Source organism: Prionailurus bengalensis, chromosome D1 (genome assembly GCF_016509475.1).
Source record: "Prionailurus bengalensis isolate Pbe53 chromosome D1, Fcat_Pben_1.1_paternal_pri, whole genome shotgun sequence".
NCBI classification, from domain to species: Eukaryota; Metazoa; Chordata; class Mammalia; order Carnivora; family Felidae; genus Prionailurus; species Prionailurus bengalensis.
Window position 1 is genome coordinate 110,809,069 of NC_057346.1, and position 13,292 is coordinate 110,822,360.

Below are 13,292 nucleotides of genomic sequence, written 5' to 3' on the forward strand. Positions count from 1 at the left end.
TCTCAAGGGTCAGCCCTGGTTTGACTTTTCGGTCAGAAACGGGTTAAACTGGGAGGTGTTTTGTTTCTGTCTTAAACAGGTCATCCCAGAAGAGCTTTTTTTTTGGTTTGTTTTTAATGTTTATTTTTGAGAGAGAGAGAGAGAGAGCACAAGAAGGAGAGGGACAGAGAGAGGGGGACAGAGGATCTGAAGAAGGCTCTGTGCTGATAGCAGTGAGCCCGATGCGAGGCTTGAACTCACAAACCACGAGATCATGACCTGAGCCAAAGTTGGACGCTCAATGGACTGAGCCACCGAGGCGCCCCAGAAGAGCTTTTATTTAATGTCCATTTATTTTTTGAGACAGAGAGAGACAGAGACAGAGCACGAGTGGGGGAGGGGCAGAGAGAAAGACAGAGAGACAGAGAGACAGACAGACAGAATCCAAAGCAGACTCCAGGCTCTGAGCTGTCAGCACAGAGCCCAACACGGGGCTTGAACCCACGAATTACGAGATCATGACCTGAGCTGAAGTCGGACGCTTGCCCGACTGAGCCACCCAGGTGCCCCTGGAAGAGCTTTTTAAAAAAACAGTGCTTGTTTATTCTTTCCATGCCTTAGTCTAGTATGTTTTTATGGACCACCTGCCAGAAGTCCCTTTACTGCCGGTGTCTCAAACCTGATCCGGAAGTCTGCTTCCTGAGGGATAACTTCACCCTTCCCGATAGTTTCATCATCTTTCCGGGCTTGTTCTCGGTCGAAGCAGAGGGGCAGCTGGCACGCCCCGTCCATTGTGGATCCAGGATCTCTTCATGGTAGCACTTGGTATATTCCTTAGCTTTCTCTAAACTCGTACTCCAGGCCAACTCAAAACACAAAAACCTGTGGACATACGTGGAAAATGATAACTGGTCCTGTTTGGTTCCCTCTTTTCGTCTGTTTTGCTCACAAGCCATATAGGTCTGATTGTTGGCAGTATCGTCGGAGTCGGGTGTCTGGGTCCAAGTGAAGGTAGCTGCTGACCGCTGCCTGGTTTGTTTTGTGGACCAGGACCTAGAGGACCCAGGATTGTCTCACAAGAGTTCAATGTCCACTTCAAAGGCACCAGGAAAAGAGGTAGATCAAGCCATTTGCAAACAAAAATTTACTGCGTTTCCTTCCAAAGCTTTGTGAGTTTGTAAAAGAAGGAAGGAAGGGGGGAGGGAGGTTAAGTGGCTGACTTTGGCTCAGGTCATGATCTCGCGGTCCGTGAGTTCGAGCCCCGCATCAGGCTCGGTGCTGACAGCTCAGATCCCGGAGCCTGCTTTGGATTCTGTGTCTCCCCCTCTCTCTGCCCCTCCTCTGCTTGCACACGCGCTCTCTCTCTCAAAAAATAAACATTAAAAAAAATTTTTTTAATATTCAGTTCATTTTTGAAAAAGAAATCGGACAATATATTCATTTTCATCTGCTTCTACTTTACACAAACCTTCATTAAAAGAAAGAAAAACAATCCTCCGTTTTTTATATTCAAGTCCATCAGGTTTGTGTTCTTTGAGTTTTGTTTGAAGTGTTTCCCCCTCCCACGATTATAAAGATATTCTCCAGTGTCGTATTCTAGTGGCCTGATAGTTTTGTTTTTTTTAAAGTTTATTTATTTTGACGGAGAGGGAGGAAGGGAGGGGCAGAGAGAAGAGAGAGAGAGAGAGAGAGAGAGAGAGAGAGAGAGAGAGAATATCCCAAGAAGGCTCAGCTCTATCAGTGCAGAGATCCATGCGGGGCTGAGTCCGTGTGGAACTCATGAACTGCGAGACCATGACCTGAGGAAAAATCAAGAATTGGAGGCTTAACCGGCTGAGCCACCCAGGCGCCCCTGGCCCGATAGTTTTACTAAGTGTCACAATAAGATAGTTCACGGAATCTGGAGCCAGACCACTGGAATACTGGGCTTCTTACCCGTGTGGGGATTTGGAGGGCCAGGACTAGTGTAAAAAAATTAAGTGGATACCAAAAGATCCGGTAAGCAAGGTCAATAATACTTCAATGCATTGTTTTTCAAAGTCAGATTTAAGGCCAACACACACGATGAACAAAATATCAACAATTTAAATAAAGATACAAATTGACTTTGCACGGCTCACATCCTTCACCTCACCCTCATCCAGCCGGGAGCAAGTTACATAAATTCTCTGTGCCTTCGTTTCCTCATTTGTCAGATGGAGGTAATAATAGTATTTCCTTCATAGCATTCATTTAGCATTAAATGACTTCCTGCACAGTAACGGGCACGGCACCTATGAGCACTCGACCAATGGTAGGTATCACAATTTATATTAAGATCCTTAAGGCCACAGATTCTGTCTCTGGATGTGGTGCGAGAAGGGATCCAGATGTGTTTCAGGGTAGAGTGAGCCAGTTTTCCCAGCATCGCCGACCAATCCGTTCTTCGTCCCTCGGAACTGTGGTCCCACTTTTATCATACAAGTATGCAGTTGTTAGCATACATACGTATTTTAAGCTCTCCTTTGGTTCCTTTCATCTGCTTGACTAATTCTCAGTCGGTATCACATGCTATTGATTGTTATGGTTTACAGTGGTTTTTGTTTGTTTCAGAGAGAGAGAGAGAGAGAGAGAGAGAGAGCGTGAGTGGGGGAGAGGGGCAGAGGGAGAGAGACAGAATTTCCAGCAGGCCCCATGCTCAGCTCGGAACCTGATGCGGAGCTCGATCTCATGACTGCGAGATCGTGACCTGAGCTGAAATCAAGAGTGGGACGCTTAACTGACCGAGCCACCCAGGTGCCCCATACGGTGTGGTTTAATAGGACAGGGCAAGCCCCGCCCCCTCCCACCTTTGGTCATCTTTTGGAAACTTGACCTAACTTTTATGAACCTTTATTCTTGTAGAGAAATATTGTAAAAGTGTTTTCCAAGTTCTCCAGAAACCATCTTAATTTTCCCCGGGATTTCAATTAAATTTCTAGATTGATATCAGGAGAAATCACAGCTTCAAAGGTTAAGCTCTTCTAATCATTAAAAAAGTATGTCACTTCAGTGATTCGTGTCTTCTTTTATGTCCTTAAATTTTTTCGCTCCGCAAAGTTCAAGGCTGTGTTTTTATTTCCGAAATGCTTTCTGACTTTTATTGCTCTCGTGAGTGGCATCTTATGTTCATGTCTTAGTGAGTTATTGTTGGTTTGAAGAGTGTTGTTAACTTTTGGTAGCTTTATTTTATATCCCTGCAACACCGAAGAATTCTCTAATTTGTAAAAAAAAAGTCTGCCCATAGATCCTGTTGGATTTTCTATGTAGATAGAATCACTCTCACAATTTCTTTTTCTTGGTTTATTGCTTTGGCCAGGACTTCTTTTTTTTTTAATTAAAAAAAATTTTTTTAACATTTATTTATTTTTGAGAGACAGGGAGAGGCAGAGTATGAGCAGGGGAGGGGCAGAGAGAGAGGGAGACACAGAATTCAAAGCAGGCTGCAGGCTCCGGGCTGGCAGCACAGAGCCCGACGCGGGGCTCGAACTCATGAACCGCGAGATCATGACCTGAGCCGAAGTTAGGCGCTTAACTGACTGAGCCGCCCAGGCGCCCCTGGCCAGGACTTCTAATACTATGCTGAACAGTATTGTTGGTAGAGAGCATTCCTTGCCTTGTTCCTGATATTGAAAGGAATGTGGGGCTAAATGGGTGATGGGTATTAAAGAAGGCACTTGTTATGATGGGCACTGGGTGTGAATCCCTAAATGCTACTCCTGAAACCAGTATTACACTGTAAGTTAACTAGAATTTAAATAAAAATTTGAAACAAACAAAAAAAGAAATGTGAACGCTTATTGCATCATACTTAATCACATATGGCTTTTTATCATTCTGAGAAAGCTCCTCTTTTTTCCTAACTGTAAGTTTGTATCATAAATAGTCACAGAACTTCATCAAATGGCTTTCCTGAATATTTTGAGATAGCCATGTGAGTTTTCTCCTTCAGGTCACTGATGTGATGAATTGCAATGATAGATACTTCTAACGTGAAACCATTCCTTTGTCACTGGAATGAGCTGCGCTTGATCTTGATGCTTTTAATTTTTTTTTCTGAAAAAAACTAATTTTTAATTGTGAGGAAATACACATAACATAAAATTTGCTATTTGAAACTTTTGTTTTGTTTTGTTTTAGAGACAGAGAGAGTGCGCACACAAGCGGGAGAGGAGCAGGGAGGGAGAGGGAGAATGAGAATCTTAAGAATCTTAAGTAGGCTCCAGGCCCAGTGATGAGCCTGACTTGGGGCTTGATCACAGGGCTTGTGAGATCACGAACTGAGCTGAAATCAAGAGTCCAGAGCTTAACAGACTGAGCCATCCAGGCGCTCCTATCTGAAACATTCGTAAATGCACAGTTAAGTAGTGTTAAGTATATTCACACTGCTATACGACCAATCTCTAGGACTTTTGCATAATGTGAAACAAGTTCTATGTTCATAAAACAACAATTCTCCATTTTCCCTTCCCCCAGCCAACCACTGTTCGACTTTGTATGAATTTTTTTTAAGTTTATTTATTTATTTTGAGAGAGAGAGGGAGCAGGCAAGGGGCAGAAAGAGAGAGAGCGAGAATCCCAAGCAGGCTCCACACTGTCAGCACAGAGCCTGATGTGGCGCTTGAACTCAGGAGCCATGAGATCATGACCTGAGCGGAAACCAGGAATCCGAGGCTTAACCGACTGAGCCACACAGACGCCCCCCCTCCCCCCCTCCCCCGCCCCTAACTTGTCTTTTTGAGAATGACTTTCACTTAGCACATTGATGCCTTTTTATACACACTAGTGAATTCAACTAGCCTAATATCTCAATTAGTCTTTTCCACATCTACGCTTATCAGTAAAAATACTTTCCTTGTCTTGTGGTATACTTACCTGGTTCAGGAACAATCAAGGTTAAACTCACCTCATAAAATATATTGGTCAGCTTTTCCACTTTTTCTATTTTCTGTAACAATGTGTATACAATACAGACTACTTGTCGCTTCAAAATTTGGCAGAACTTGCCTATAAAACTTCCTGTGTTGGTAAAACGCAAAAACCAAGCAAACAAAGCACATTTCCTTTTCCCCTTTGAGGTCCCACCTCTCTAGGGGGACTTGTTGTGGGAAATGAATCACAGTAAGTATCTGAAGCCTTTAGCACCTGGGTCAGAAGGGAGGGACAATAATCCTTCCCAGTTAGGAGGATACGATGAAGGCCCCGCTCAGGCCTCAAGACAGTCCCCTTACTGGGTTACCTTGACATTGGGAGAAGACTCCTACCGCTATTGTTCACGGCTAGTTTCCAGAGGCCGAGGGAAACCTCGGTTTAGCCCACAAAGTACCTCACTTCCCTCAGTTATGTATTTCCTAATATTTAATGTGCACCTACTGTGTGCTTGTCACTGTGGATTCAGTGGACGACACACTACTCCCGAGCCCACAAGGGGCTCTCACAGTCTCTTGGGAGTTTACTGTACTCCCAGGAATACTGAAGCCCTCCCTCCCCTCCCTCTTACTCCTCGTTTTATTTTTATTTTTCACTTATCTATTTTTAAAGAGAATAATCCAGGACGCAAAGTCACCATTGTGCTAGAGATGCAAAAAGAAAAGGCCTGAAAAGAATACACAATAATAGTAGTTTTAGGGAGTGGCGTTACGGATGGGGTCCTCCCATTCTCCGAGCCCTGTAATGTTGTTCAACTACTACAACTTTAAACGGGCTGGCGGGGGGCCAGGCACACAACCACTCGCGAGGGCCGGTCCAAAGCCACACAAGGACGCAACTGCTAGGGACGCCCCGCCCCGCCCCGCCCCGCCGGGCAGACCCTGGCCCCGCCTCCCTGACAGACCCGGTCCCTCCCCCAGAGGGTTTCAGGCCCCGCCCCTGGGTGACGCGCCGCGCTCGGCCGCCGCGCAGAGAACCAATCACCGTCCGCTTCTACGTTTAGTCCCCTTTTGGCGTCCGCCCTCAGCCAAAATGGCGCCATCTCGGAAGTTGCCGAAGCTCTAGAAGTTGCCGAAGCAGGTCCGGAAGCTGCCGAACGGGTCCGGAAGTTACCGAAAGAGAGCAGCGGGGAAGAAGGATGGCGGATCTCATCGCAAGACTCCGGGAGGACGGGATCCAGAAGCGTGTGATACAGGAAGGCCGAGGAGAACTCCCTGACTTTCAGGATGGAACCAAGGTTCGTGCCTAGCCCCCTCCCCTCAACCCTTCTGCGGCGCGGTGCGCATGCGAGGCGGGAGGAGGCCTTAGGCGAGAGGTTGCGCATGCTCAGATAGTAGTGGCCGGTGACCCTACTGCTCACATGCCGAGCTCGACGCTGGTTGGTCTGAATTTCAGTACGGGGTGAATTTGGATACGTCTGCCTCGCCCCGTGGCTTGGCCGCGTGGCTGCATTGGTCGGGGAGGCCGTCAGTCATCGTAAGAACGTTGCAGGGGTTTGGCCTCAGTGTCTAAGCCGACCCGGAGCTGGAGGAGACCCGGAGCAGGAAACCTGGGACTTTGGAGGTGCCCCAGGACTGGGGAAGGGAGCCCGGGGCCTCCGGGTTGCAAGGTTGAAGTTCTTGTGTAGATAGGAGGGCCTACTGAACACAGTTAAACCAGCTCCCATTGTTTAGATGGGAAAAGCGAGGCCCCAGGGCACGCAAACCCATTGAATATGCCCAGAGGTCAGGTCTGCCAGACGAGTGCCTTTCGGCAGTTCTAAGTGATGTTGCTCAGGACGGACAAGGGCTGGGACAAGGGCTCGGAAGGTAAAGGACCTACCACCCTCCTCCTTGGTACACCCAGTCCTCTTTGATCCCCTCCCCCAGACAACCTATGCCTCCAGGCTTCCGTGCTTCTGCTCATGCAGGTCCCTCCTCCTGGAGTGCCTTTCCCAGGTGCCACTTGTCTGTAGAGTAAAGAGCTTCCCAGGGGCAGCCCCTGGGCCCAGCAGAGCAGCCACACAGAACATGCACAGGGAGAGAATGATCAAAGATCCTGGCCTAGACTGAGGACTCCACGAGTCAGAGCAGCTGTGAATGCACACACGCTCGTGGGGTAGAACCGTGCCAGGGTTGGGCAGGTAAAGATCCTAGCCTGGCTCGGTGTGAGTGCCCTGAAAGCAGAGGGGAGCTGCATGGTTCTGGTGATCAGTTTATATTGAGAGGGATCGTTTCTGAGCGGAGGGAAGAGGTGTGGGTGTGGATGCATGCTCCCATGGGCTGGGGGGTTGATGGCCTTGAAGAAGGTCGTGGCAAGGGAGATTCTGGATGGAATACACACCCGGAGGAGACACATTGTAAAGATAGTGAGATAGTGAACAATGGCACCAAAAAACAGGGACAGGTAATATTAAATAACAAGCCCCAGGTTAGATTGAATGCTCCTAGTGCTAAATGCTACACAGGTTTATTTCCTTCCATTCCCACAATGTGGGATAGGTACTGTTGTTGACGTGGGCTTCTCTACCTATGTCCTGCCAAGGGTTCAGTCTTCAGATTTCTTCTCTCTGCACTCACCCCCAGATGATTTCCCCCAGGCTCATCTCTAAAAAACTCTCAGGCGTCTGGGTGGCTCAGTTGGTTAAGCATCCGGCTTGGCTCAGGTCATGATCTTGTGGCTCTGAGTTCAAGCCCCACATTGGGGTCTCTGCTGTCAGCCGCAGAGCCCGCTTTGGATCTTCTGTCCCCCGCCTCTCTCTGCCCCTTCCCCTCTTGTGCACGTGGTCTGTCTCAGAAATAAATAAACATTTAAAACATAATAGTAGGGGCGCCTGGGTGGCTCAGTCCATTGAGCATCCAACTTTGGCTCAGGTCATGATCTCGCAGTTCATGGGTTCGAGCCCCACATCGGACTCTGTGTTGACAGTTGGAGCCTGGAGCCTGCTTCGGATTCTGTGTCTCCCGCTCTCTCTCTGCTCCTCCCCCATTTGCACTCTGTCTCTCTTGCTCTCTCAAAACTAAATAAACATTAAAAAAAGTAAAAATAAGAAATTCTCCTTGCCTGGACTACTCCCACATGTGTATTTCTTTTTCTTTCTTTCTTTCTTTCTTTCTTTCTTTCTTTCTTTCTTTCTTTCTTTCTTTCTTTCTCTTTCTTCCTTTCTTTCTTTCTTTCAATGTGAAGCTATCTTTTTAATTTATTTATTTTGAGAGAGCACACACATGTGCACATGCTTGTGTGTGTGTTGGGGGGGGGGGGCGGGCAGAGAGAGTGGAAGAGAGAGAATCCCAAGCAGCCTCTGCACCATGAGCCCGGAGCCTGGAGCCCAACTCGGGGCTCGATCTCACAAACCTGAGCCAAAATCCAGCAGGATGCTTGACCAACTGAGCCACCCAGGCGTCCCCCACATGTGTATTTCTGGCTGCACCTCTTCCTTAAACCTGCTCCCAAATGACCATCTCTGCTTGGATGTCTGGTCAGCAGCTCAGACTTCACCCACTGCGCCCAAGCCTTCCCCGTCTCAGTTAAGGGCCCCCCGACCTTCTGGTTGCTCAGGCAAAAGACCCCCTAGTCTCTGCGGCCCCTTTAGTTCTCTTCGGTTCCACAAGTCTTCAGAATGCAGCCGGGATCTGACTGCTTCTCACCACCTCTCCCATTACCCTTGGTCCAGGCCGCCGTCGTCCCCCCAGGCCTACTGTGGTAGTCTCCTAACTCCCCTTCCTGCACCAGCCCTCGCCTCTCTGCCTCCTTTTCTTATCTGGGCAGCACTGGAGCCCAAGTTAGATCCTGTCCTCCTCTGCTTGGAGCCACCCCGAGGAAAGACACAACGTCCTCACCACAGCCTCCAGGCGCTGCGGGATCCATCCCTGCAGGCCCCGGTGACCCCACAGTGCATCCCTCCCCTCGTTCACTCTGCTTCTGCCACACTTGTCTTGATGCTGCTTCTCTTTTTAAATGTTTATTTTTGAAAGAGAGAGAGAGGGAGACACAGAATCCGAAGCGGGCTCCAGGCTCGGAGCCGTCAGCGCAGGACCCGACACAGGCTGCGAGATCATGACCTGAACCGAAGTCGAAGCTTAACCGACTGAGCCACCCAGGCGCCCCTGCCTTGATGCTTCTTGAACACACCACACAATCCCACTGCTGCTCTTTTGGCCTAGAAAGTTCACACCCCTTTGTACCCCAGCACCTGTCTGGTGTGCTTTCTTCTGTACTCTGTTCGGATCTCGGCTTATGTCGCCTCCTCGGAGAGTCCCCCCGCCGCCCTGTGTATAGATTCGCCCTGTCTTATTCTGCATTTTATTTTCTGATCCATAACCCTTAGCTCCACTGTTTTGTTTGAGGCTCATCTCCTTCCTTTAGAAGTTCCACGTGAACTCCATGGGCACAGGGTCTTTTGCCTGCTTTACCTACTACTGTGTCTAGCACAGAGCTCAGGCACGTAGTAGGTGCTCAGTAAATATTTGTGGAAACAATATTTGGAGCCAGAGTGCTTGAGATCCCATCCCAGCCCGTCCCCCCCACCACCCAACCGTGTGACTCGGGCCCCTTACTTCCCTCTCTGTGACTTAGTTTCTTCCCCTGGGTGGTGGGGTAAAGGTCAGGTGGTGACCCTCGGGCGAGCCCTGTCCCTTGGTGCCATCTGCAGGCTGAGAGCTGGGCTTGTCCTTGGGGGCTTGGCGGGAGCGTGTGCCCTCGCCTTATCCCACGTGTGGCCCGCAGGCCACATTCCACTACCGGACTCTGCACAGCGACAAGGAGGGCACTGTGCTGGATGACAGCCGGGTGCGTGGCAAGCCCATGGAGCTCATCATTGGCAAGAAGTTCAAGCTGCCTGTGTGGGAGACCATCGTGTGCACCATGCGTGAAGGGGAGATCGCCCAGTTCTGCTGCGATGTCAAGGTACCCGATGTCCCGCACCTGTCGTGTCTGTGCAGTCATCCCCTATTCCCCATCCCAGGGTCTCTGCCCTGGTTAGGCCTCCTCCAACTCCCTCTAGGGCGCCATACCAACAGGACGTTAGGGTCCTGGCCTCTTCCGCCTTCTCCTCTTCATAGACAGACTGCAGCCAGGGGATTGCACATGACCCATACGACTCCTTCTTCGGTCCTCTCTGGCCCCTAATCATTGCCAGGCTAGACATATATAAGCTGTAGGGTCTGACCCCTGTCAGTTTTCCCCTCCCACTCACCTCCCTGCCTTTCCTTTCCATCCCCTTCTCAGCCAAGATTCTCCCTCATCCTTCAAAGTGAATTCCTGGGTTCACTACCCCCAGGAAGCCCTCCGTGACTGCCGGTGGTTGGCTCAACACCCTCCCCTGGATCCTCTAACCCCTTATGCCCTGCGTGACCGGGATCTGGTCCCCTACCTGGGTCTGAGCTACAGCAAAGCAGGGATTGGATCTGTTTACCCCCAGCTCGAAATGCTCAGCACCGAGACTTAGGACATGTCTGCCGGCTGGATGTTACTGTAGCAGTCTGCCCCCGCTGCGGGCAGTAGGGACCGTGAATGGAGCTGGTTGAACTGGGGAGTCTGGGTCCCATCATCTCAACAGCTGTTCCTAGTGAAAGTCAAAGGCTGGGTCCTCTATGCCTAGAGGTCTCCGCCAGAGGGCTTTGAGTCACTACCTTGGGCCCAGCCCTGAGATAGGCCCTGAGGCGGGTGGGGGTGGGGCGGGAGGGAAGGAAGAGACACTGAGAACAGAACGTAGGGGACCCCAGTAGTGGCGACAAGTCCAGCTTGTGGACCACACCCCTAGGAAGATGGGGGAAGAGGCATGAATCCCGCTGAACTTGTAAGGGCAGGGAGACGGGTTCACAGGGAGAGGGAGAGTGTGTGTTTGTGTTGGGGTAGGAGGGATAGGTGCTTGGCTTGGCTTGGTGGCCAGACAGTGTGGCAAGAGCTGGGGACTTGGCCAGAATAGAAGGCTGGGAGGCCCGAGGACTCCTGAGGGAAAGGCCCTCCTGCGTTTCAACCGGACCGGTTGCTGCCCCTCCTTGGGCTTCAGTGTCCTTTCGAAGGTGGCGGTGGGGCCAGGGGCTGGGCCTCTTGGGCCCGGTGACCAGGCAGCCCCTGCTGACAGAACCCCTGGTGCCCGCTCGCCTTTTTGCAGCACGTGGTCCTGTATCCGCTGGTGGCCAAGAGTTTACGCAACATCGCGGCTGGCAAGGACCCCCTGGAGGGCCAGCGGCACTGCTGCGGGATCGCCCAGATGCACGAACACAGCTCCCTGGGCCATGCCGATCTGGACGCCCTGCAGCAGAACCCCCAGCCTCTCATCTTCGACATTGAGATGCTTAAGGTGAGGGGCCGCCAAGCCCCAGGTGCCTCACCAAACCGGCCCTGCCTGGCCTCACCGCGGGACCTGGCCCTGCCGGCCTGCCTGGGGCTGCTGGGCTCAGTGGATGCACTGGTGGGGGCGGGTGTCGGGACAGGACAGGGGTGTTGGTACGAGAACAGCTGGCGGGGCCCCCGGCAGTCCCCGTGGGTGTCCCTCCTGGGGCCCCTCTGCTTCCACCCGTCTCTGTGAGGGTGGGGACTGTCCCCATCTTGTTCACTGTTCTATCCCTGGAACCTGGTGGTGCTCGCCAGGTAGGAGGTGCTCCTAGAGCGTTTGTTTGTTGAACGGTCACCGGATGAGCAAGGGGCTCTGTTTCTGGTATTTAGCGTCCAGAGGCCCGGCCGGCCCAGAGGTCAGGCCTGCGGCCGGAGAAGCGGGGGTGCCCCTGGGGCCGCCCCCTGACTTGGCCGGCGCTCTGGCAGGTGGAGAGCCCTGGCACGTACCAGCAGGACCCCTGGGCGATGACGGATGAGGAGAAGGCGAAGGCGGTGCCGGTCATCCACCAGGAGGGCAACCGGCTGTACCGTGAGGGCCACGTGAGGGAGGCCGCCGCCAAGTACTACGACGCCATCGCCTGCCTCAAGAACCTGCAGATGAAGGTGCCGCCCGGAGGCTGTGGTGGAGGGGGCGAGGTGGCGCCAAGGGACCCAGCTCTCAGCATCTCCTGCCCTCTCCCCGCCCCCCTGCCCCCAGGAGCAGCCTGGGTCCCCTGACTGGATCCAGCTGGATCAGCAGATCACCCCGCTGTTGCTCAACTACTGTCAGTGCAAGCTGGTGGCCCAGGAGTACTACGAGGTGCTGGACCACTGCTCCTCCATCCTCAACAAGTATGACGGTGAGCGCGGGGCACCGGGCCGCACAACTGGGCCTCTGACCCCACCCCCCCCCACCCCCCCCCCCGCCCAGCCGCCGAGCCCCTGCGCGAGCCCGCACGGATGTCCTCCACCCAGGCCTCCACTGGCCCTGCTGTGCCAGTGACCTATGAATGTGTCATGGGGTTAGAGGTGTGGTTGGCATCCTCAGGTCGGGAGGGCTCTGCCCCACGAGGGGCCCGTGGTGCCAGAAGGCAGGCCGGACGTCTGGCTGGTCCCCCCTCCACTCATGCCTTCGCATGCCTGCTGCCCGCTGCTGCCCCTGCAGACAACGTCAAGGCCTACTTCAAGCGGGGCAAGGCGCACGCGGCCGTGTGGAATGCCCAGGAGGCCCAGGCTGACTTTGCCAAGGTGCTGGAGCTGGACCCCGCCCTGGCGCCCATCGTGAGCCGTGAGCTTCGGGCCCTGGAGGCACGCATCCGGCAGAAGGACGAAGAGGACAAGGCTCGCTTCCGGGGCATCTTCTCCCACTGATGGGGCTCTGCCGGCCCTGCCTGCCCTGCGTTGCCCCCTGCTGCTGCCGCCAGCGCCCCTGCCCCCCCCCCCCCCCCCCCCCCCCCCCCCCCCGTCATGCTTCTCTGTATATAAAGGCCGTATTTATCTCTCCCTGGTCCTGCCGGGCTGATTCCATTGCGAGAGAGAATTTCCTGGTAGTCGGGTGGTCTTGGGAGGCAAAGGATCGGGGTCCTCCCTCTCTGGGCCTCAGTGTCCCCAACAGAGATCAGGAGGATGGTCTCTGTCACAAAGGAAGTGTGTTTTGCTGGCCACGTGCCAGCTGAGGTTCCTGGGAGCCTTCAGTTCTTCAGGGGGAGACAAAGGCACAGCCAGGGGGCTCCGAGTGAGAAGGTCCCCCAGTGCAGCTCTCCCCTTCAGCCTCTGGTCCCGTGGCCTCATGGCCCCCGCTTCAGGAGGCAGAGGATTCAGTCGGAAGCCGAGTCTGGGCCCCTGCGAACTGAAAGGCCGGCCCAGGTCTGGAGGGCTGGATGAGGTGGGAGGACTATTCAGGAGGAGGCCTCAGGTAGGGAGGACACAGCCCTCCATGAGACCTCCAGGGCCCAGTCCCCCATCCTGGCCTCGCCTCTAACCTGTGTGACCCTAGTCACATCCCGGCCCCTCTGCCCTTCAGTGTCCCCATCAAACTGGAAACTGGGCTCGGTTGCCCTGTGGTACCA

At 52.9% G+C, this 13,292-nt stretch overlaps 1 protein-coding gene across 2 annotated transcripts; it reads left to right on the forward strand.

Moving 5' to 3' along the window:
• The first annotated feature begins 5,922 nt into the window (after positions 1–5,922).
• On the forward strand, positions 5,923–12,726 carry LOC122484062 (aryl hydrocarbon receptor interacting protein). 2 transcript variants are annotated; one of them, XM_043581808.1, is made up of 6 exons: positions 5,923–6,163; positions 9,631–9,810; positions 11,021–11,209; positions 11,671–11,847; positions 11,942–12,075; positions 12,389–12,461. In XM_043581808.1, exons 1-6 carry the CDS (start codon positions 6,065–6,067, stop codon positions 12,459–12,461), a joined length of 852 nt encoding a protein of 283 aa, XP_043437743.1. In that variant the 5' UTR covers positions 5,923–6,064. The 2 variants fall into 2 exon arrangements, with proteins under 2 accessions (XP_043437743.1, XP_043437742.1); XM_043581807.1 differs by having other exon boundaries at positions 5,924–6,163; positions 11,942–12,083; positions 12,389–12,726.
• The last annotated feature ends 566 nt before the right edge of the window (positions 12,727–13,292 follow it).